This window comes from Oncorhynchus mykiss, chromosome 13 (genome assembly GCF_057628025.1).
Source record: "Oncorhynchus mykiss isolate SJ-2025 chromosome 13, ASM5762802v1, whole genome shotgun sequence".
NCBI lineage: Eukaryota > Metazoa > Chordata > Actinopteri > Salmoniformes > Salmonidae > Oncorhynchus > Oncorhynchus mykiss.
The window spans coordinates 7,250,888-7,274,328 of NC_143034.1; the positions used below are offsets into that span (position 1 = coordinate 7,250,888).

Consider the following 23,441-nt stretch of genomic DNA (forward strand, 5'->3'; position numbering starts at 1 on the left):
TGTACAAATTACCTCGACTAACCTAGCCTCGTTACTGTTATTTTACTGTGTTACTTAAAAAATAATAATAATAATAATTTTTTGTTTATTTGGTAAATGTTTTCTTAAATCTTCTTGAACTGCACTGTTGGTTAAGAGCTTGTAAGTAAAGCATTTCACGGTCATGTCTACACTTGTTGTAATTGGCGCAAAAAAGTTTGAAAAAAAAACCCAATAAAGTTTGATTTGATGTGTTCAGTATATATTCAGTATGTACATATTCATATCCAGGACTTAGAGGAATGTATTGGCTGTAACAAAAGAGAAAACATATTTGCTTATTTGGAATTATTTGTTATGTCATTCAGACATTGTTTGCCAGAATAAATAGTGTGGTGAATATTTATTCTAAACTGTGTTACCAAATTCCAGTCAACAGATGGCGATGTGAGTATTTTAGGTGGCGCTTCTTGCGTGACGTCTAATCCTGTGTGACGGCACCGGATGTTTCATCAACAACAACAACACGGCTACTGATTCAACCACCTCGGGAGCTTACTAGCCAACATAAAACTGAAACATTGAATCTCTGAATAATTGTATAACTACACGAATCTCAGTGTTTTAAACACAGCGCTGTTAATGTATGTACTAGTTGATTTAAACTTAATTCGCTTGCTAAATGTGCTACGGAGCCTAGCACCAGGGTAGTCGATAAAGCTAGCTAGCTAACATCCCCGACCATGAACTCACAAAGTTATTCCTCCCCTGCTGAAGAAGAGGTCTGCTGGATGGAGAAAGAAGCTCTTAGGCTGAACGTTGTCGTAAAAGAGGAAGATGGTGATATTACAGTGAAAGGAGAGGAAGAAACATTCAGAATGAAAAAATATAAAATGGAGGCTATCACGTTGAAAGAAGAAGAGGATGTTAAAGTGAAAGAAGAGAAAATACTGTTTGTTGTGAAAAAGGAAGAGGGGATCGAGGCTGTCACATTGAAAGAAGAGGAGACTGAATATCTGATTAACACAAGTGAGTACTGTCTTAAAAACAGGGACAGAAACTACGCAGTTGTTGAACTAATGTGTGGTTTTAAAGAGGCATTCTGTTGACCTCCATTTTAGTGTCGTTTGTAATCAGAGTTCTCTCGTCAATTCCTCTCCGACGGAAGATCCTAGGATGATGAGTGATATGTCTGAAATCATATGACGGTAGAGAGCAAGCTACACCCTCTGTGTTTTTTTTACCGTTGGTCAAACTCTTCCCTTTACAGAGCCCAACACGAGGCAATATGCTCCTTTCTGGCCCTCCCAGAGCTCTACATTGAAAGAGGACATCAGAAAGATACAGGAAGGATCTAGTGTGGCATCCGTGAGTCCCAGACAGTTTGGTGGTGATGATGACGACGCCATTCACTGCAACGGAGAACGGGACATGAAGGACACCGATTGGTTTCCTAGCAACAGACTGGAGGCGGAGTCGGCTCCAGAGAAGCACAAGCCAGCGCAGAGGGAGGGTGGTGTGAGTATAGGATATAGGCTTATCCTATAAATTAATGAAAACTAACTATGTGCTTTTTGGTTGATATTTTTTTTTGCCTCTGTAACTTTCTCACTCGTCATTATTCACCGTTAATTCAGGATGATCCGTAATCATTGTGGCATCCACATGAATGTAGAAGTGTTTAGAAACATATTTTATTCTTATTTATATTAAAAGTGACTCCAAAATGATACAATACACTATTTACCATTCATTTATATTTGGCACGAAATTATCTGAAACACTACAAAACAGAAAATGCATCCAACAAGTTTGTAGAGTCAAACTCTTGATGTAATCATTGTGTGCTAGGAATAGGGGACAAAATACGACACTTTTTACTACTTTAACACACATAAAGGTGAATTTGTCCCAATTCTTTTGGTCCCCTTAAAATCAGGGGGACATTGAACAAAAAGTGGTGTACTTTCTAAATGGTTCACCTGATATGGATGAAAAATACCCTCAAGTTAGACATGACAGTCGGCACTTTAACCTCGTAGTCGTTGTATCATTTCAAATCCAAAGTGCTGAAGTACAGAGACAAAACAACAACAACAACAACATGTGTCACTGTCCCATTACTGTTGGAGCTCACTGTATGTAAATGTAGTTGGTAAATAGAGGTTCCTCCCCTTGGACTTTCTCCTCCATTTACAGCAGGAGGTTCAGAGAATGAGAGGATTCAAGGGAAAGACTTTTGAGAATTTTTAAATTCCTTGTCAGGTAGGAGAGTTTTTCCCACCTTAAATTGATTGTCTTTATTTTTTTGTGGTTTTCAGAACACATCTCTCCCACACCCCTCCCCTGTCCCCGAGTCCCCGGGTCGTGCCTCTCCCGGTGGCGCCTTAATGTGGGGTCTGAAGAGGGTGTCTGTGCGGCTGGTGGACTGCAGGAAAACAACGTGGCTGAGTGGAACTGTGAGAGGAGGAGAAGAGGGTGATTCAATGTCATCAAGTAAGAACAACGGTGTGTGATTAGATTGGATTAGACCAGGGGTTCCCAAACTTTTTCACTCTGGCCGGTGCCCCCTTCCATTTAATGGGGAACATCCCGCGCCCCCTCCCTGCGCGCACACGCCACGCCTTTCTATGGGCACAAACTGTTCACACCCCTCTTGTTTGGTTGAGAGAATTTTGCAGGTTTCAAGCTATGCATGTTATCATGGGGTGCAGAGAAAATGTAGCTGTTTTAAAGCACATTTTCTTGAAATTCTATACATTTTTCCATGTCTAATGTGCACTCAAATGATTAGAAAATTACAATAATAATAATTAATTACAATAACAATATATGGGGGGGGGGATATAGAATATAAAAGAGGAACATGGTGATATTACAGTGAAAGGAGAGAATATAAAAATATGTCAGCTGACATGGGCTAGTTGACCTGGACATTTCTGACACCTTAGAACGCTATTTATAATTCATGTAATGACTGACATGACAAGAGGAACTGATGATGCACTGCCCAATTTCTACATTGCACTTTGTGTATTTTACTATTACCACTTTCAAGAGTACGTTTAAAGCCGGACTGAGTTCCTTTAAAGTCCCGCGACCCCACTGGATTAGACTCCAATCTGCTTCTGTTACAGTTCATTTATTACGAAGGAGAGGGGGGGGGGGGGGGGGGGAATATCACCGCTCAACAGAAATGGGGAACTAACAAATAAGCCCTGAACAACCAGTAGGAAACAGGTGGGCTTTTAGGAGGGGTTCTCAAAGACACTCATGGGAGTGTCAGCTGGAAGTTGAAAAGCAACAAGAATCAGGGGTCCTAATAGACACCCACCATAAGTGCCCACTAAATGTGTCCCAGAAAAGGCAAGCCAAACTAAAAACCCACACCAACTTATAATATGGAGGTAAACGCTGGTGGAGCAAACCACAGAGGTAAACACTGGTGGAGCAAACCACAGAGGAGAACGCTGGTGGAGCAAACCACAGAGGAGAACGCTGGTGGAGCAAACCACAGAGGAGAACACAACTATAATATGGAGGTAAACACTGGTGGAGCAAACCACAGAGGAGAACACTGGTGGAGCAAACCACAGAGGAGAACACTGGTGGAGCAAACCACAGAGGAGAACACTGGTGGAGCAAACCACAGAGGAGAACGCTGGTGGAGCAAACCACAGAGGAGAACGCTGGTGGAGCAAACCACAGAGGAGAACACAACTATAATATGGAGGTAAACACTGGTGGAGCAAACCACAGAGGAGAACGCTGGTGGAGCAAACCACAGAGGAGAACACAACTTTAATATGGAGGTAAACACTGGTGGAGCAAACCACAGAGGAGAACACAACTATTAATATGGAGGTAAACACTGGTGGAGCAAACCACAGAGGAGAACACTGGTGGAGCAAACCACAGAGGAGAACACAACTTATAATATGGAGGTAAACACTGGTGGAGCAAACCACAGAGGAGAACGCTGGTGGAGCAAACCACAGAGGAGAACACAACTTATAATATGGAGGTAAACACTGGTGGAGCAAACCACAGAGGAGAACGCTGGTGGAGCAAACCACAGAGGAGAACGCTGGTGGAGCAAACCACAGAGGAGAACGCTGGTGGAGCAAACCACAGAGGAGAACGCTGGTGGAGCAAACCACAGAGGAGAACACAACTATATAATGTGGAGGTAAACACTGGTGGAGCAAACCACAGAGGAGAACACTGGTGGAGCAAACCACAGAGGAGAACGCTGGTGGAGCAAACCACAGAGGAGAACGCTTGTGGAGCAAACCACAGAGGAGAACGTTGGTGGAGCAAACCACAGAGGAGAACGCTGGTGGAGCAAACCACAGAGGAGAACGCTGGTGGAGCAAACCACAGAGGAGAACGCTGGTGGAGCAAACCACAGAGGAGAACGCTGGTGGAGCAAACCACAGAGGAGAACGCTGGTGGAGCAAACCACAGAGGAGAACGCTGGTGGAGCAAACCACAGAGGAGAACGCTGGTGGAGCAAACCACAGAGGAGAACGCTGGTGGAGCAAACCACAGAGGAGAACGCTGGTGGAGCAAACCACAGAGGAGAACGCTGGTGGAGCAAACCACAGAGGAGAACACAATGGGAAAATATTTGTTTTGATCACACTCAGAGGAAGAGGAGGAGCTCAACCGTGGCAAAGCACTTCCAACATCTCTCACGCCAACTGGAGCGCTGGGCCAGCCGCTCTTAAATATCAGCTGTGTCAGCACAGGTGAATCTAACGACTGACTAGCGAGACAACAGGTGCAACACATCCTGACCAACAAGAATGATTCCAATTAATCAAACAGAATCAACCTCGAAAAATGAAATGGAGCAAAGCCTATAACAGGGGGCAACTTAACATCTCATAGCAACATTACAAACACAACCCCAAAGCCCTAACATCTCATAGCAGAAATACAAACACAACCCCAAAGCCCTAACATCTCATAGCAACATTACAAACACAACCCCAAAGCCCTAACATCTCATAGCAGAAATACAAACACAACCCCAAAGCCTTTAACAGGGGGCAACCTAACATCTCATAGCAACATTACAAACACAACCCCAAAGCCTATAACAGGGGGCAACTTAACATTTCATAGCAGCAATACAAACACAACCCCAAAGCCTTAACATCTCATAGCAAAAATACAAACACAACCCCAAAGCCTTAACATCTCATAGCAGCAATACAAACACAACCCCAAAGCCTTAACATCTCATAGCAGAAATACAAACACAACCCCAAAGCCCTAACATCTCATAGCAGAAATACAAACACAACCCCAAAGCCTTAACATCTCATAGCAGAAATACAAACACAACCCCAAAGCCTATAACAGGGGGCAACTTAACATTTCATAGCAGCAATACAAACACAACCCCAAAGCCTTAACATCTCATAGCAAAAATACAAACACAACCCCAAAGCCCTAACATCTCATAGCAACATTACAAACACAACCCCAAAGCCTTAACATCTCATAGCAGCAATACAAACACAACCCCAAAGCCCTAACATCTCATAGCAACATTACAAACACAACCCCAAAGCCCTAACATCTCATAGCAGCAATACAAACACAACCCCAAAGCCCTAACATCTCATAGCAGCAATACAAACACAACCCCAAAGCCCTAACATCTCATAGCAAAAATACAAGAAAACCCCAAAGCCTATAACAGGGGGCAACCTAACATCTCATAGCAGAAATACAAACAAAACCCCAAAGCCTATAACAGGGGGCAACCTAACATCTCATAGCAGAAATACAAACAAAACCCCAAAGCCTATAACAGGGGTCAACCTAACATCTCATAGCAGAAATACAAACACAAGCCTATAACAGGGGGCAACCTAACATCTCATAGCAGAAATACAAACACAACCCCAAAGCCTATAACAGGGGTCAACCTAACATCTCATAGCAGAAATACAAACACAACCCCAAAGCCTATAACAGGGGGCAACCTAACATCTCATAGCAGAAATACAAACAAAACCCCAAAGCCTATAACAGGGGTCAACCTAACATCTCATAGCAGAAATACAAACACAAGCCTATAACAGGGAGCAACCTAACATCTCATAGCAGAAATACAAACACAACCCCAAAGCCTATAACAGAGGGCAACCTAACATCTCATAGCAACATTACAAACACAAGCCTGTTAGACATGTTTGAGTTCTAGCCCAGCTAATATTTGAAAGGATGTCTGTGTTCCTTGTAGTAATAAGTGGCAAAATGTTTCATGTCTGAATTTCTTTGAATTGATTTGAATTACATTCCACTTCCTTCAATTCAAATTTAATTCAAATTATGCTTATTGTGGGGTGTAGCCAATTGAAATTAGAATTTCAATTCATTGGTTGAATTGAATTACTATTCAGTAATTCCAAATTAACCCCAACCCCTCCTGTGAGACCCTCCGTAAACCGTACATGATACAGACAACATCTTGGTGTCATTATACTGTCAGACCTGGGATCTGTAAACCAGACATGATACAGACAACATCTTGTTGTCGTTATACTGTCAGACCTGGGATCTGTAAACCAGACATGATACAGACAACGTCTTGTTGTCATTATTCTCCTTATAACGGGCCCTAAAATATGGAGTATGTCTAGATTCAGAAATGCAATGAATTTTTCACATTCATTTATTCAACATATTAGTAGGCTCAGAAGTACCCTTTTTTTGATTTAGTTAAATAATAGACATATTGTTTTAAATAATACACTCTTCTTGTATGTTACATTTAATTTCCAGAGAGGCTTTTTGGAGACCTGGCCTACCCTGTATTTCTCACAACATTTAATCCATAGAAGGGTTCTTTGGAGGAAGGATTGGTGACATCTATTTGGCATTTGTATCTTAAAGCATCATTGAGAAATGAATTACTTGAAGTTACAATATTTTTAGATTTTTAGGCCTGCTTTAATTAAGACTCCATAATGTTTCATCTGTAGGTGCTTACAGGCCTCCTTTAAGACTCAATAATGTTTCATCATTAGATGGTACAGTCCTCATTTAAGACTCCATAATGTTTCATCATTAGATGCTACAGTCCTCATTTAAGACTCCATAATGTTTCATCATTAGATGCTACAGTCCTCCTTTAAGACTCCATAATGTTTCATCATTAGATGGTACAGTCCTCCTTTAAGACTCCATAATGTTTCATCATTAGATGGTACAGTCCTCCTTTAAGACTCCATAATGTTTCATCATTAGATGCTACAGTCCTCCTTTAAGACTCCATAATGTTTCATCATTAGATGCTACAGTCCTCCTTTAAGACTCCATAATGTTTCATCATTAGATGCTACAGTCCTCCTTTAAGACTCCATAATGTTTCATCTGTAGGTGCTTACAGGCCTCCTTTAAGACTCCATAATGTTTCATCTGTAGGTGCTTACAGGCCTCCTTTAAGACTCCATAATGTTTCATCTGTAGGTGATACAGGCCTCCTTTAAGACTCCATAATGTTTCATCTGTAGGTGCTTACAGGCCTCCTTTAAGACTCCGTAATGTTTCATCTGTAGGTGCTTACAGGCCTCCTTTAAGACTCCATAATGTTTCATCTGTAGGTGCTTACAGGCCTCCTTTAAGACTCCATAATGTTTCATCTGTAGGTGCTTACAGGCCTCCTTTAAGACTCCATAATGTTTCATCTGTAGGTGCTTACAGGCCTCCTTTAAGACTCCATAATGTTTCATCTGTAGGTGCTTACAGGCCTCCTTTAAGACTCCATAATGTTTCATCTGTAGGTGCTTACAGGCCTCCTTTAAGACTCCATAATGTTTCATCTGTAGGTGCTTACAGGCCTCCTTTAAGACTCCATAATGTTTCATCATTAGATGCTACAGTCCTCCTTTAAGACTCCATAATGTTTCATCATTAGATGCTACAGTCCTCCTTTAAGACTCCATAATGTTTCATCATTAGATGCTACAGTCCTCCTTTAAGACTCCATAATGTTTCATCATTAGATGTTTACAGTCCTCCTTTAAGACTCCATAATGTTTCATCATTAGATGCTACAGTCCTCCTTTAAGACTCCATAATGTTTCATCATTAGGTGCTACAGTCCTCCTTTAAGACTCCATAATGTTTCATCATTAGATGGTACAGGCCTCCTTTAAGACTCCATCATGTTTCATCTGCAGGTGATACAAAGAGAGAGAGAAAAGCGGGTAATATGAAGCTTTACTAGAATATGTGAGGTGTTATTTATGAACATTGAAAAATAGAAATACACATTGAAAATATAACAGGTTTGATTTAGCACATTAAAATATATATATTGTTGAACATAATATACTATACGGGCAAATCAATGTTATAGAGTGGCATCTCTGCTACTTTTAGAGTTACAGTGCCTTGCGAAAGTATTCGGCCCCCTTGAACTTTGCAACCTTTTGCCACATTTCAGGCTTCAAACATAAAGATATAAAACTGTATTTTTTTGTGAAGAATCAACAACAAGTGGGACACAATCATGAAGTGGAACGACATTTATTGGATATTTCAAACTTTTTTAACAAATCAAAAACTGAAAAATTGGGCGTGCAAAATTATTCAGCACCCTTAAGTTAATACTTTGTAGCGCCACCTTTTGCTGCGATTACAGCTGTAAGTCGCTTGGGGTATGTCTCTATCAGTTTTGCACATCGAGAGACTGACATTTTTTCCCATTCCTCCTTGCAAAACAGCTCGAGCTCAGTGAGGTTGGATGGAGAGCATTTGTGAACAGCAGTTTTCAGTTCTTTCCACAGATTCTCGATTGGATTCAGGTCTGGACTTTGGCCATTCTAACACCTGGATATGTTTATTTTTGAACCATTCCATTGTAGATTTTGCTTTATGTTTTGGATCATTGTCTTGTTGGAAGACAAATCTCCATCCCAGTCTCAGGTCTTTTGCAGACTCCATCAGGTTTTCTTCCAGAATGTCCTGTATTTGGCTCCATCCATCTTCCCATCAATTTTAACCATCTTCCCTGTCCCTGCTGAAGAAAAGCAAGCCCAAACCATGATGCTGCCACCACCATGTTTGACAGTGGGGATGGTGTGTTCAGCTGTGTTGCTTTTACGCCAAACATAACTTTTTGCATTGTTGCCAAAAAGTTCCATTTTGGTTTCATCTGACCAGAGCACCTTCTTCCACATGTTTGGTGTGTCTCCCAGGTGGCTTGTGGCAAACTTTAAACAACACTTTTTATGGATATCTTTAAGAAATGGCTTTCTTCTTGCCACTCTTCCATAAAGGCCAGATTTGTGCAATATACGACTGATTGTTGTCCTATGGACAGAGTCTCCCACCTCAGCTGTAGATCTCTGCAGTTCATCCAGAGTGATCATGGGCCTCTTGGCTGCATCTCTGATCAGTCTTCTCCTTGTATGAGCTGAAAGTTTAGAGGGACGGCCAGGTCTTGGTAGATTTGCAGTGGTCTGATACTCCTTCCATTTCAATATTATCGCTTGCACAGTGCTCCTTGGGATGTTTAAAGCTTGGGAAATCTTTTTGTATCCAAATCCGGCTTTAAACTTCTTCACAACAGTATCTCGGACCTGCCCGGTGTGTTCCTTGTTCTTCATGGTGCTCTCTGCGCTTTTAACGGACCTCTGAGACTATCACAGTGCAGGTGCATTTATACGGAGACTTGATTACACACAGGTGGATTGTATTTATCATCATTAGTCATTTAGGTCAACATTGGATCATTCAGAGATCCTCACTGAACTTCTGGAGAGAGTTTGCTGCACTGAAAGTAAAGGGGCTGAATAATTTTGCACGCCCAATTTTTCAGTTTTTGATTTGTTAAAACAGTTGGAAATATCCAATAAATGTTGTTCCACTTCATGATTGTGTCCCACTTGTTGTTGATTCTTCACAAAAAAATACAGTTTTATATCTTTATGTTTGATGCCTGAAATGTGGCAAAAGGTCGCAAAGTTCAAGGGGGCCGAATACTTTCGCAAGGCACTGTACGATTCAATTTGTAAAGCTTTACCAACAGAATTAATGTGAAAATGAATTCAAAAAGTTCACCTTCTGCTGGTGATTTGCAAGATGTTTTAATGATACAAGTAAATGGAGGGCTATGATTGGTTACATGGCCTACTGGCCATACCACCATTTTTTGGCCTTTTTATTTGACCTTTATTTAACCAGGCAAGTCAGTTAAGAACAAATTCTTATTTTCAATGACGGCCTAGGAACAGTGGGTTAACTGGTTAACTGGTCTAGGAACAGTGGGTTAACTGGTTAACTGGTCTAGGAACAGTGGGTTAACTGGTTAACTGGTCTAGGAACAGTGGGTTAACTGCCCTGTTCAGGGGCAGAACGACAGATTTGTACCTTGTCAGCTCGAGGGTTTGAACTTTCAACCTTCCAGTTACTAGTCCAACACTCCAACCACTAGGCTACCCTGCCGCCCCAAGTATAAAGTATAATTTGTATAAAAATAAATAAATATATGATTTTTACAAAAATGTTGTATTCTGTCATGTTCAGCTTCATAAAAAAACAAGTTTTCCTATTCATATTTTTTGTCCAGTATAAGAATTGTTAAAAGGATCCTGGCATTTTTTTTCTACTTTCCCAGATGAACACGTGGATACCATTTTTATGTCTCAGCGGGTGATGTGAAGGAAGTTGGAGGTAGTTTCAGGAGCCAATTCTAACCAGGATATGACTTCCAGCATAGTTGCCAGAATCTCACAATATCCCTTTAAAGCCACAGTGTAAGATGTGTTTACCATCAAAGAGTGGGCCACCAACAAAACATTATTATCAATGGATCAAATGCAGCCTATGACATTGATTTAAATACTGTAGTCCTCTTATCTATTATTATGGAGCTCTGCTCAGCCTGTAAACATGACATTCCATGACGGAACATTGGAACTCTACATAATGTTGTTTTTTTTTTATCATATTTTTTTTACTGTCCCCAGGTTATTGAGGGATCTGATTTAGATTCAACTTCATAGCAAGACAGTTGTATCATCTGGAGGTTTAATTGAGGTCTCTATTTAAATAAACACTCTGGGTTTGTCTTTGGCAGGAGAAAGACCAGACTCAGAGGAACCAGAGACATCAGCAAGACGACACCACTGCTCGCAGTGTGGAAAGAGTTTTACCCGGCTATTACACGTGAAAAGACATGAGAAGACACACACAGGAGAAAAGCCTTTCCACTGCTCTCATTGTGGACAGAGTTTTACCAGATTATGTAGCCTGAAAAGACATGAAAGGACACACACAGGAGAAAAGCCTTTCCACTGCTCCCAGTGTGGAAAGAGTTTTACCCGTTTATGGCACTTGAACATGCATGAGAGAATGCACACAGGAGAGAAGCCTCACGGCTGCTCCGATTGTGGAAAGACTTTTACCCAATCATGTCACCTGAAAATGCATAAGAGAATGCACACAGGAGAAAAGCCCTTCCCCTGCTCCCATTGTGGAAAGAATTTTGCCTGGATAGGGAACCTGAAAACTCACGAGAGGACACATACAGGAGAGAAGCCTTTCCACTGCTCCTTGTGTGGAAAGAGTTTTACTCAGGTAGGGGGGTTGATCAAACATAAGAGAATACACAAAGGAGAGAAGCCTTTCCACTGCTCCCTGTGTGGAAAGAGTTTTACTCAGTTATGGACTTTAAAAACACATCAGTGGACACACAGAGAAGAAAAGCCTCACACCTGCTCCCAGTGTGGAAAGGGTTTTGTTACATTACGGGGCCTGAAAAAGCATGAGAGAATACATACAGGGGAGGAGAAGCCTTATCAATGCTCTCATTGTGGGAAAGGTTTCGGACGATCAGGGTATCTAAAAGTGCATGAAAGAATGCACACTGAAGAGAAACAATATCAATGCTCCCAGTGTGAAAATACATTCTTCTCACCAGGGGACCTGAAAAAACATGAGAAAACACACTCTGTAGAGAGGCCTTTCCAATGTTCCCAGTGTGGAAAGAGATTTATTAAGTCATCACATCTGAAAGAGCACACAAGAATACACACAGGAGAAAATCCATTCCAATGCTCTCATTGTGGAAAGGGTTTTAACAGGTTAAGGAGACTGCAAACACATGAGATGACACACAGGAAAATAGCTTTTCCACTGCTCCCAGTGTGGAGAGTTTCACCCAGTCAAGATACCTGAAAAAAGCATGCGCTAACACACTATGCAGAGAAGCCTTGAAAGAGAGAAGCTATTCCACTGCTCCCAGTGTGGAAAAATATTTACCTAGTTAGGGAACCTGAAAGACCACGGTCCCCACACTGGGGAGTTGCCTTACATCTGCTCCCAGTGTGGAAAGAGAGATTTCACATAAACACAGGCAGTTTAGCTAGGTAGTTGGCTAGGTAATTAAACTAGCTAGCTGGCTAGGTAGTTAAGCTGGCTAGGTAGTTAAGTTAGCTAGCAGAGAGAACCGTCTATGACTAGGGTGCCTGGAGTCTTTGACAATTTTTGGGCCTTCCTCTGACACCGCCTGCTATAGAGGTCCACCGCCTGGTATAGAGGTCATGACGTGCCCTTGGGAGGAGGGGGGATCATAACCCCCCCCCCCCCCCCCTTGCTCTCTCTCTCTACACAGTTCTATGACGGTCTTAAGTACTCTGTTTCTGGGTCTGTAGAATTGGAATTGGAATATGTGACTGTGGGACACAGGGAGAGACTTGGCCAAACTTCTTCATTCAAAAGGTTGAATGATGAAACCGTATTTCTGTAAATCCGGACGGTTCGAATGGTCGGTGGGAAATCAAGGAATGACCATGTCGAATTTGTTTCATTTGGCGACCTCATGAAAGACAGGAGACCCACATTACTGTATGTTTGTTTGTATACACTTCTCAACTATGGGGTTTGTATCTGAATGTTGTATAAAATAAATGATTAAGCATAAGAATACTTTTGAAAAGATAACAATTTGATTTTAGTGTTCTAAATGAGAATTGTTTTTCATAACTTATGATCAGGCAGTGGCCACGCCCCCCCCCCCCCCCCCCATTCTGGAGAACATTTCACTATCGAACAACCATTGGTACGCCTGATGTATCCATTATAACAAGCTACAACTACGAAAGACTTTTATCTCTGGTGGACAAACCAGAGACTTTCTGTCGACTGATTCTGCAGACGGACCGGCGATCACAGAGGGTGACAACAAAGCTATACACTCGTAAATATGTAAATTGCAATTTATTTTCGAATGAGCGGCTGTTCATGTGCAAAAGGGTTGGCATTTCCATGAGCGTGGTTATCAACCGTATGTACATGGGTCCACTTTGTTTCCCCCACTCTTTATCGGTCCCCACCTCTTTCCTTTGTCTACCAAGCCGTCATACCGGTTTAGTCCACTAGGGACTTTTCAGTGCATCATGTGAGTAACCAATGTATAACCTGTCCTGTGTGTCTTTTATGTAATTCTGTGTGATTTATTTAGTTAGTTAGTAAATAAATAATTACGCCAATTTGAATATCGCTGATTCATAATTTATGCTAGGGTTCGTGCAGATATCCAAGGGTTTTGCGAAATTTTGAACATGACTGAGGTAATAATACATAAATAAGTGACTAATCGATAAGATATGAAAATATCTGAAGAGAGTTCCATTCGGGAAATTGTAACTCTTTAAACAACATTTTCCTGTGGTGCCCCTGACTCCCTAGTTCATTTCTATTCCGTGATTAGTTTTAAATCACATGACATGACGTATTCATAACACTATGTATTCAGGACATGAAGTTAATTTCTTTGCCACATTTTTTGCAGATTTACTTTACCAAACTTTTTGATGAATATTTGTATTCTGTACAAGCTTCCTTCTTTTCACTCTGTCATTTAGGTTAGTCTTGTGGAGTAACTTCAAATAGTCTTGTGGAGTAACTCCAATGTTGTTGATCCATCCTCAGTTTTCTCCTTTTTCACAGCCATTTAAACTCTGTAACTGTCACTCTGTCACCATTGGCTTCATGGTGAAATCCCTGAGCAGTTTCCAGCCTCTCTGGCAACTGAATTAGGAAGGACGTCTGTATCTTTGTAGTGACTAGGTGTATGGATACACCACCCAAAGTGTATCAGCTGAAACACAAAGCCAACAAGCAACTTGACAAATCTTAAAGAATTTTATGGAATAATAATGTGCAAATATAAGACTTATCCAGAAAGACTCACAGCTGTAATCTCTTCCAAAGGTGATTCTAGCATGTATTGAATCAGTGGTGTGAATATTTATGTAAATTAGATATTTCTATTTTGCATTTTCAACACATTTGCAAACATATCACATCACGTTGTCATTCGGGTGTATTGTGTTTAGATCAATGAGAATTTTGTATTTATTTAATCCATGTTGAATTCAGGCTTTAACACAACAAAATGTGGAGTAAGTCAAGGGGTATAAATACTTTCTGAAGGCACTGTAACTCTGAACCGGATGCTGGGTGTAACTCTGAGCCGGTTGCTGGGTGTAACTCTGAGCCGGATGCTGGGTATAACTCTGAGCCGGATGCTGGATGTAACTCTGAGCCGGATGCTGGGTGTAACTCTGAGCCGGATGCTGGGTGTAGCTCTGAGCCGGATGCTGGGTAAAACTCTGAGCAGGATGCTGGGTGTAGCTCTGAGCCGGATGCTGGGTGTAACTCTGAGCCGGTTGCTGGGTGTAACTCTGAGCCGGATGCTGGGTGTAACTCTGAGCCGGATGCTGGGTGTAACTCTGAGCCGGATGCTGGGTGTAACTCTGAGCCGGATGCTGGGTGTAACTCTGAGCCGAATGCTGGGTGTAACTCTGAGCCGGATGCTGGATGTAACTCTGAGCCGAATGCTGGATGTAACTCTGAGCCGGATGCTGGATGTAACTCTGAGCCGAATGCTGGATGTAACTCTGAGCCGGATGCTGGATGTAACTCTGAGCCGAATGCTGGGTGTAATTCTGAGCCGGATGCTGGATGTAACTCTGAGCCGAATGCTGGATGTAACTCTGGATGTTATACTAGATGAAACATCCAGTTTATAACCCTGTGTTACAGCCCCAACTGCACATTTTCCATCATCTTTTGTTGCAATAAAGAAAGTAATACAGAAGACCATTCCAGCCCTGCTTAACTGAGACTAAAATTGTATCTTTTGAAGATTTCTCCTGCCGTTTCTGTTACACAGGTCGCAATGATTTTCTTTCTGCGACATTGCTTTTCGAATTATCCTGGGTAAATTAAAACCTGCCTAGTGTTTAATTAATTGCAAGAATATTATTTTTGTTAAATTGCGTTTACCCACATGAGTCAGCAGATGGCAATACGAGTCTTTCAGCTGGTGCCTCTTGCGTGACGTATAATCTAATGGACGGTGCGGGACGCTTCTTCAACAACAGCTACAACACTGCTACTGATTCAGCCATCTTTACAGCTAGCTAGCCAACATAACACCGAAACATTGGATCTCATTGACCATTTTTTTGGTGTATATTAACCTCCGTGTTTTAAACACACCATCTGCTTATTTACTAAACTTCATAAAATTTCATATTTATGTTGTCGGTAAGATTACTTATTAACTTAGCCTAGTAACGTTAGTGGGCTATTCGCTAACTAGCTAGCTAACATATTCGACCATGAGCTTGTCCCTTGCTAAAGAAGAGCAGGTCTGCTGGACAGAGAAAGAAGCTCTCGTGAAAGAGGAGGAGGGAGAGGAGGCTGTCACAGTTAAAAAAGATGAAGCTGATACATTGACAGAAGAAGAAGAAGCTTTCAGAGTGAAAGAGGAGGATGTTACTGTGAAGGAAGACTACGAGGAAGAGGATGACGTTTTCGGAGTGAAAGGGGAGGAAGAGGCGATGACTATCACAGTGAAAGAAGAGGAGGCGGAGATTACTGTCACATTGGAGGAGGAAGAAGAGCAGAATGGAGATCTGATTAACACCAGTGAGTAGTGTACTATCTTAAAAACATGGGCACAAGCGCCGCAGTTGTTGATCCAAATGAGTGTTTTTTAAGGGGAAATCTGCAGTTGAAACAATATCAAAGCGAGATCCCCGCCCCTGTTCCTGTAAAAATCTGAGGGATGGGGCTGATGAAATGTAACCACTCTCAAATTCATAGACCGAACTATGGATGCAAAGACTGACCATCCAAAACGATAGTTTTAACCTTGTTTTGATTGTATATAGTGGGTTCTGATGGGGTATGACAGTTGAACTAAGCTCATGAGGCATTAATAACTTATATTTTCAAGAATCAATGGGTACATATAATTCATGTATAAGCCCAAAAAAGTGGACGTAGCAACTGCAGATTTCCCCTTTATTAAATGGGCATTCTACTGAAGTTCTACACGTTGAGTAATTTGTTCTGTAGTAGGAATTGTTAAAGGTATGGAATCGCCGAGACTCAGATGTCTCACTTTAAATGTATGCCAAACAACAACAAAAACTTTGATTTCAAAGCTGAACAAACCTTTCCACTCTATGCACAATCACTACTTTTAACATTTGACAACAACAACAAAACACTTATACTGTCGGGAACTGTGCAGATGCAAAATTTGGTTACAGAATGTCGGTTCCATCTCCCTCAGTTTGTGTACATTCCAAAAAAAACCCTGTTAAATATTCACTCTGAATTAATAATCGACGATCTCTGAATTAATAATCGACGATGTCTGCAGAAAGAATGAGGTGTCATCTATGACATCACACACTGACTTTGAAAAAAATCTGTTTTGGTTATTGAAGTACAGTAAGGGAAGTGGGTTCTCTTTTCGTGGTGATGTATCCTGAATAGGTATAAAAAAAGGTAGAAATATGCACTGTCCTACTTTGCATATTTGGGTATTGTTCTATACACTGGCTATTATTTTAATGAGCTTCTGCCCCCAAACAAGACCACATTTGGTTGGTCCGGACCAAATCTGAAGTTTGGACATCAAAGGACAGCACAGTTCAGGACAGATCAGTAGAGAACAGTATATAACAGTAGAGTAGAGAACAGGTCAGTAGAGTAGAGTTCAGTACATAACAGTAGAGAAGAGAACAGATCAGTAGAGTAAAGAACAGTACATAACTGTAGTGTGCAGTACATAACTGTAGAGTGCAGTACATAACATAACAGTAGAGTGCAGTACATAACATAACAGTAGAGTGCAGCACATAACTGTAGAGTTCAGTACATAACATAACAGTAGAGTGCAGTACATAACTGGAGAGTTCAGTACATAACATAACAGTAGAGTGCAGCACATAACTGTAGAGTGCAGTACATAACATGACAGTAGAGTGCAGTACATAACAGTAGAGTGCAGTACATAACAGTAGAGTGCAGTACATAACAGTAGAGTGCAGTACATAACAGTAGAGTTCAGTGCATAACATAACAGTAGAGTTCAGTGCATAACATAACAGTAGAGTGCAGTACATAACATAACAGTCGAGTTCAGTACATAACAGTAGAGTGCAGTACATAACATAACAGTAGAGTGCAGTACATAACTGGAGAGTGCTGTACATAACTGGAGAGTGCAGTACATAACTGGAGAGTGCAGTACATAACAGTAGAGTGCAGTACATAACTGTAGAGTTCAGTACATAACATAACAGTAGAGTGCAGTACATAACTGTAGAGTTCAGTACATAACATGACAGTAGAGTGCAGTACATAACTGTAGCGTGCAGTACATAACATAACAGTCGAGTGCAGTACATAACAGTAGAGTGCAGTACATAACAGTAGAGTTCAGTACATAACATAACAGTAGAGTGCAGTACATAACATAACAGTAGGGTGCAGTACATAACATAACAGTAGAGTTCAGTACATAACAGTAGAGTGCAGTACATAACATAACAGTAGAGTGCAGTACATAACATAACAGTAGAGTGCAGTACATAACATAACAGTAGAGTGCAGTACATAACAGAACAGTAGAGTGCAGTACAGAACATAACTGTAGAGTACAGAACATAACTGTAGATTGCAGTACAGAACATAACTGTAGATTGCAGTACAGAACATAACTGTAGATTGCAGTACAGAACATAACTGTAGATTGCAGTACAGAACATAACTGTAGAGTGCAGTACAGAACATAACAGTAAAGTGCAGTACAGAACATAACAGTAAAGTGCAGTACAGAACATAACAGTAGAGTGCAGTACAGAACATAACAGTAGAGTGCAGTACAGAACATAACAGTAGAGTGCAGTACAGAACATAACAGTAGAGTGCAGTACAGAACATAACAGTAGAGTGCAGTACAGAACATAACAGTAGAGTGCAGTACAGAACAGAACAGTAGAGTGCAGTACAGAACAGTAGAGTGCAGTACAGAACATAACAGTAGAGTGTAGTACAGAACATAACAGTGGAGTTCAGAACAGTAGATTTCAGTACAGAACAGTAGAGTGCAGTACAGAACTATGGCTTCCACTAAATGTCAACAGTCTTTAGAAATGGTTTCAGGCTTGTATTCTGAACAATGTGGGAGTAAGACCACTCTGAATGAGTGGACCATTCAGTGTCCCAGAGAGAGCGTGCCTTTCTTGTTTTCCTTTTATATCAACGAAGCTTTTGTCCAGTTGAAATATTACTGATTATTATGACTAAAAACAACTTGAGGATTGATTATATTTTCGTCTTCCTGTTGTGATTGCCTTTGAGCCTGTGGATTACTGAACAAAACACTTTTTTGGAGGTTTTTGGATATAAAGAGGGACTTTATCGAATGAAACAAACATTTATTGAGTAAATGGGAGTCTTGTGAGTGCAACCATGTGAAGATCATCAAAGGTAAGTGATTCATTTTATTGTTTTTCTGACTTGTGTAACAGTTCAGTACAGAACATTACATAACAGAGTGCAGTAACTCCTCTACTTGGCTGGTAACTGTTTGTAATGATTTGTCTGCTGGGCGCTGATCTCAGATAATCGCATGGTATGCTTTCGACGTAAAGCCTTTTTGAAATCTGACACTGTGGTTGGATTAACAAGAAGTTAATATTTAAACCGATGTATAACACTTTGTATGTTTTATGAATTTTTATAATGATTATTTCTGTTTTTGAATTTGGCGCTCTGCAATTTAACTGGATGTTGGCCAGGTGGGACGCTACCGTCCCACACCCCCTAGAGAGGTTAATGGCCTATAATGTCAATTTCTACGTGTACAATTGTCATTACTTCAAAGGTAACAGAGAGCCCACTCTGGAAATTCTCTGTTAAACTGAAAAATACTCTGTCTTTGGCAGGAGAGAGACCAGACTCTTACTCTGAAGGTAGGACGTGTCCCGCCGAGGAACCAGACCCAGTGATGTCCAAATCAGCAAGACCACATCACTGCTCTCAGTGCGGAAAGAGATTTATCCAGTTAGGACACCTGAAAAAACATACGAGAACGCACACAGGAGAGAAGCCTTATCACTGCTTTCAATGTGAAAAGAGATTTTCCTCATCAGGTTCCCTGAAATCACATGAGAGAATACACTCAGGAGAGAAGCCTTTCCAATGCTCCCAGTGTGGAAAGAGATTTTCCTCATCAGGTTCCCTGAAATCACATGAGAGAATACACTCAGGAGAGAAGCCGTTCCAATGCTCCCAGTGTGGAAAGAGATTCTCCCGGTCATCGCATCTTAAATTGCATAAGAGTGTACACACAGGAGAAAAACCCTTCCAATGCTCCCAGTGTGGAAATAGTTTTACCTCATCAGATTCCCTGAAAAGACATATAGGTTTACACTCTGGAGAAAAGCCTTACCACTGCTCAGACTGTGGGAAGAGATTTAGCCGGTTAAACGGCCTGAAACGACATGAGAGAATACACACTGGAGAGAAGCCCTACCAATGTTCCCAGTGTCAAAATAGTTTTTCCCAGCCTGCATACCTGAAATACCATGAAAGAACACACACGGGAGAGAAGCCTTACCATTGCTCACAGTGCGGAAAGAATTTCACCATGTCATGTAACTTGAAAACACATGAGAGAATACACTCAGGAGAGAAGCCCTATCAATGCTCCCAGTGTGGAAAGAGTTTTAACCAGCTAGGGAGTCTAAAAATACATGAGCGAGCACACACAGCGGAGAAACCTTACCACTGCTCCCAGTGTGGAAAGAGTTTTAAGAAATTAGGCAAACTGAAACAGCATGAGAAAGTACACACAAGCGTGAAGCCTTTTGGAATTACTCCCACTGTGGAATAAAATGAACATGAGCTAACAAACTCTGTAGAGTAGCCTTTCCACTGATCCTACTGTGGAATGAGATTTACCTTGTGAAGGCAACTGACAGAGCATGAAAGAATGCACACTAAAGAGAAACAATATCAATGCTCTCAGTGTGGAGAGATATTTACCCCGTTAGGGTACCTGAAGGACCATGAGGTAACAAACACAGGGGAGAAGAGAACAAGGGAGAAGCCTTACCACTACTCCCAGTGTGGAAAGAGCTCTAGTACATCACACATACTTAGAATTCATGAGAGAACAAGTGCTCCCTTTGTCTCATATTTGTTACAGAAAATGTGTGCTTTTTGTTTTGCCATATGAAATCTAATTGGATAAAGTCTACTAAAAAAAAGAATTGGTATGTTTTAAAACAAATCTCAAGACATGAATTCTTGAGTATAGAGCACATCAGAATCCATTTGTATGCTTTATGTGATTAAATTGTTATTTTCAAACTCTTGTCTCTCTCTCTCTCTGTGTGTGTGTGTGTGTGTGTGTGTGTGTGTGTGTGTGTGTGTGTGTGTGTGTGTGTCATTCCTCTACAGATAATCTGTTTGTGTTTGCACGTGATGCACGTGCTCCATGGTCGACATCTGCATCGTCGGTCCCCCACTTGGAAGATGGTTCTTCCAGTGTGGCTTGAAAGGAATAGAATGGTCTCATCTCGAAAGGAATAGAATGGTCTCATCTTGAAAGAAATAGAATGGTCTCATCTTGAAATGAATAGAATGGTCTCATCTTGAAAGGAATAGAATGGTCTCATCTTGAAATGAATAGAATGGTCTCATCTTGAAAGGAATAGAATGGTCTCATCTTGAAATGAATAGAATGGTCTCATCTAGAAAGGAATAGAATGGTCTCATCTTGAAAGGAATAGTATGGTCTCATCTTGAAATGAATAGAATGGTCTCATCTAGAAAGGAATAGAATGGTCTCATCTAGAAAGGAATAGAATGGTCTCATCTTGAAATGAATAGAATGGTCTCATCTAGAAAGGAATAGTATGGTCTCATCTTGAAAGGAATAGAATGGTCTCATCTTGAAAGGAATAGAATGGTCTCATCTAGAAAGGAATAGAATGGTCTCATCTAGAAATGAATAGTATGGTCTCATCTAGAAATGAATAGTATGGTCTCATCTAGAAAGGAATAGAATGGTCTCATCTTGAAAGGAATAGAATGGTCTCATCTTGAAAGGAATAGAATGGTCTCATCTTGAAAGGAATAGAATGGTCTCATCTAGAAAGGAATAGAATGGTCTCATCTAGAAAGGAATAGAATGGTCTCATCTAGAAAGGAATAGTATGGTCTCATCTAGAAAGGAATAGTATGGTCTCATCTAGAAAGGAATAGTATGGTCTCATCTAGAAAGGAATAGAATGGTCTCATCTAGAAAGGAATAGTATGGTCTCATCTAGAAAGGAATAGTATGGTCTCATCTAGAAAGGAATAGTATGGTCTCATCTAGAAAGGAATAGTATGGTCTCATCTAGAAAGGAATAGTATGGTCTCATCTAGAAAGGAATAGTATGGTCTCATCTAGAAAGGAATAGTATGGTCTCATCTAGAAAGGAATAGTATGGTCTCATCTAGAAAGGAATAGTATGGTCTCATCTAGAAAGGAATAGTATGGTCTCATCTTGATAAAAAAACTAAAACTTTGGATGTGAAAAATAGCAAGTTTACAACTATAGAGTACCCCAAAAAGATGAACACACTACCTGTTCATAACAGTATTTATTAATAATATGTATTCCTATTCAGCGTCTACATCGGAGTAGAACACATTACCTGTAAGATGTAAGAGAAAACATGTCTGGTTATTTTGATATGATTTTTTTTATGACAGTAGATGGGTTTTCTAGCAGAGTAGAACACCTGCTTAGGAGAGGTGCTGGCTAGGGGAGTAGAACACCTGCTTAGGAGAGGTGCTGGCTAGGGGAGGAGAACACCTGTTTAGGAGAGGTGCTGGCTAGGGGAGGAGAACACCTGTTTAGGAGAGGTGCTGGCTAGGGGAGGAGAACACCTGTTTAGGAGAGGTGCTGGCTAGGGGAGGAGAACACCTGTTTAGGAGAGGTGCTGGCTAGGGGAGGAGAACACCTGTTTAGGAGAGGTGCTGGCTAGGGGAGGAGAACACCTGTTTAGGAGAGGTGCTGGCTAGGGGAGGAGAACACCTGTTTAGGAGAGGTGCTGGCTAGGGGAGGAGAACACCTGTTTAGGAGAGGTGCTGGCTAGGGGAGGAGAACACCTGTTTAGGAGAGGTTCTGGCTAGGGGAGGAGAACACCTGTTTAGGAGAGGTTCTGGCTAGGGGAGGAGAACACCTGTTTAGGAGAGGTGCTGGCTAGGGGAGGAGAACACCTGTTTAGGAGAGGTGCTGGCTAGGGGAGGAGAACACCTGTTTAGGAGAGGTGCTGGCTAGGGGAGGAGAACACCTGTTTAGGAGAGGTGCTGGCTAGGGGAGGAGAACACCTGTTTAGGAGAGGTGCTGGCTAGGGGAGGAGAACACCTGTTTAGGAGAGGTGCTGGCTAGGGGAGGAGAACACCTGTTTAGGAGAGGTGCTGGCTAGGGGACTAGAACACCTGCTTAGGAGAGGTGCTGGCTAGGGGACTAGAACACCTGTTTAGGAGAGGTGCTGGCTAGGGGAGGAGAACACCTGTTTAGGAGAGGTGCTGGCTAGGGGAGTAGAACACCTGTTTAGGAGAGGTGCTGGCTAGGGGAGTAGAACACCTGTTTAGGAGAGGTGCTGGCTAGGGGAGTAGAACACCTGTTTAGGAGAGGTGCTGGCTCGGGGAGTAGAACACCTGTTTAGGAGAGGTTCTGGCTAGGGGAGTAGAACACCTGTTTAGGAGAGGTGCTGGCTAGGGGAGTAGAACACCTGTTTAGGAGAGGTGCTGGCTAGGGGAGTAGAACACCTGCTTAGGAGAGGTGCTGGCTAGGGGAGTAGAACACCTGTTTAGGAGAGGTGCTGGCTAGGGGAGGAGAACACCTGTTTAGGAGAGGTGCTGGCTAGGGGAGGAGAACACCTGTTTAGGAGAGGTGCTGGCTAGGGGAGGAGAACACCTGTTTAGGAGAGGTGCTGGCTAGGGGAGTAGAACACCTGTTTAGGAGAGGTGCTGGCTAGGGGAGTAGAACACCTGTTTAGGAGAGGTGCTGGCTAGGGGAGTAGAACACCTGTTTAGGAGAGGTGCTGGCTAGGGGAGTAGA

The 23,441-nt window shown here is 41.7% G+C and overlaps 1 protein-coding gene across 1 annotated transcript; it reads left to right on the plus strand.

Annotated features, from left to right (window-relative positions):
- The first annotated feature begins 462 nt into the window (after positions 1–462).
- On the plus strand, positions 463–20,349 carry LOC110495385 (uncharacterized). The gene is made up of 7 exons (XM_090194582.1): positions 463–1,008; positions 1,250–1,497; positions 2,301–2,487; positions 11,084–12,181; positions 14,443–14,831; positions 15,621–15,945; positions 19,263–20,349. Exons 1-7 carry the CDS (start codon positions 723–725, stop codon positions 20,210–20,212), a joined length of 3,483 nt encoding a protein of 1,160 aa, XP_090050708.1. The 5' UTR covers positions 463–722; the 3' UTR covers positions 20,213–20,349.
- Positions 20,350–23,441: the final 3,092 nt, after the last annotated feature.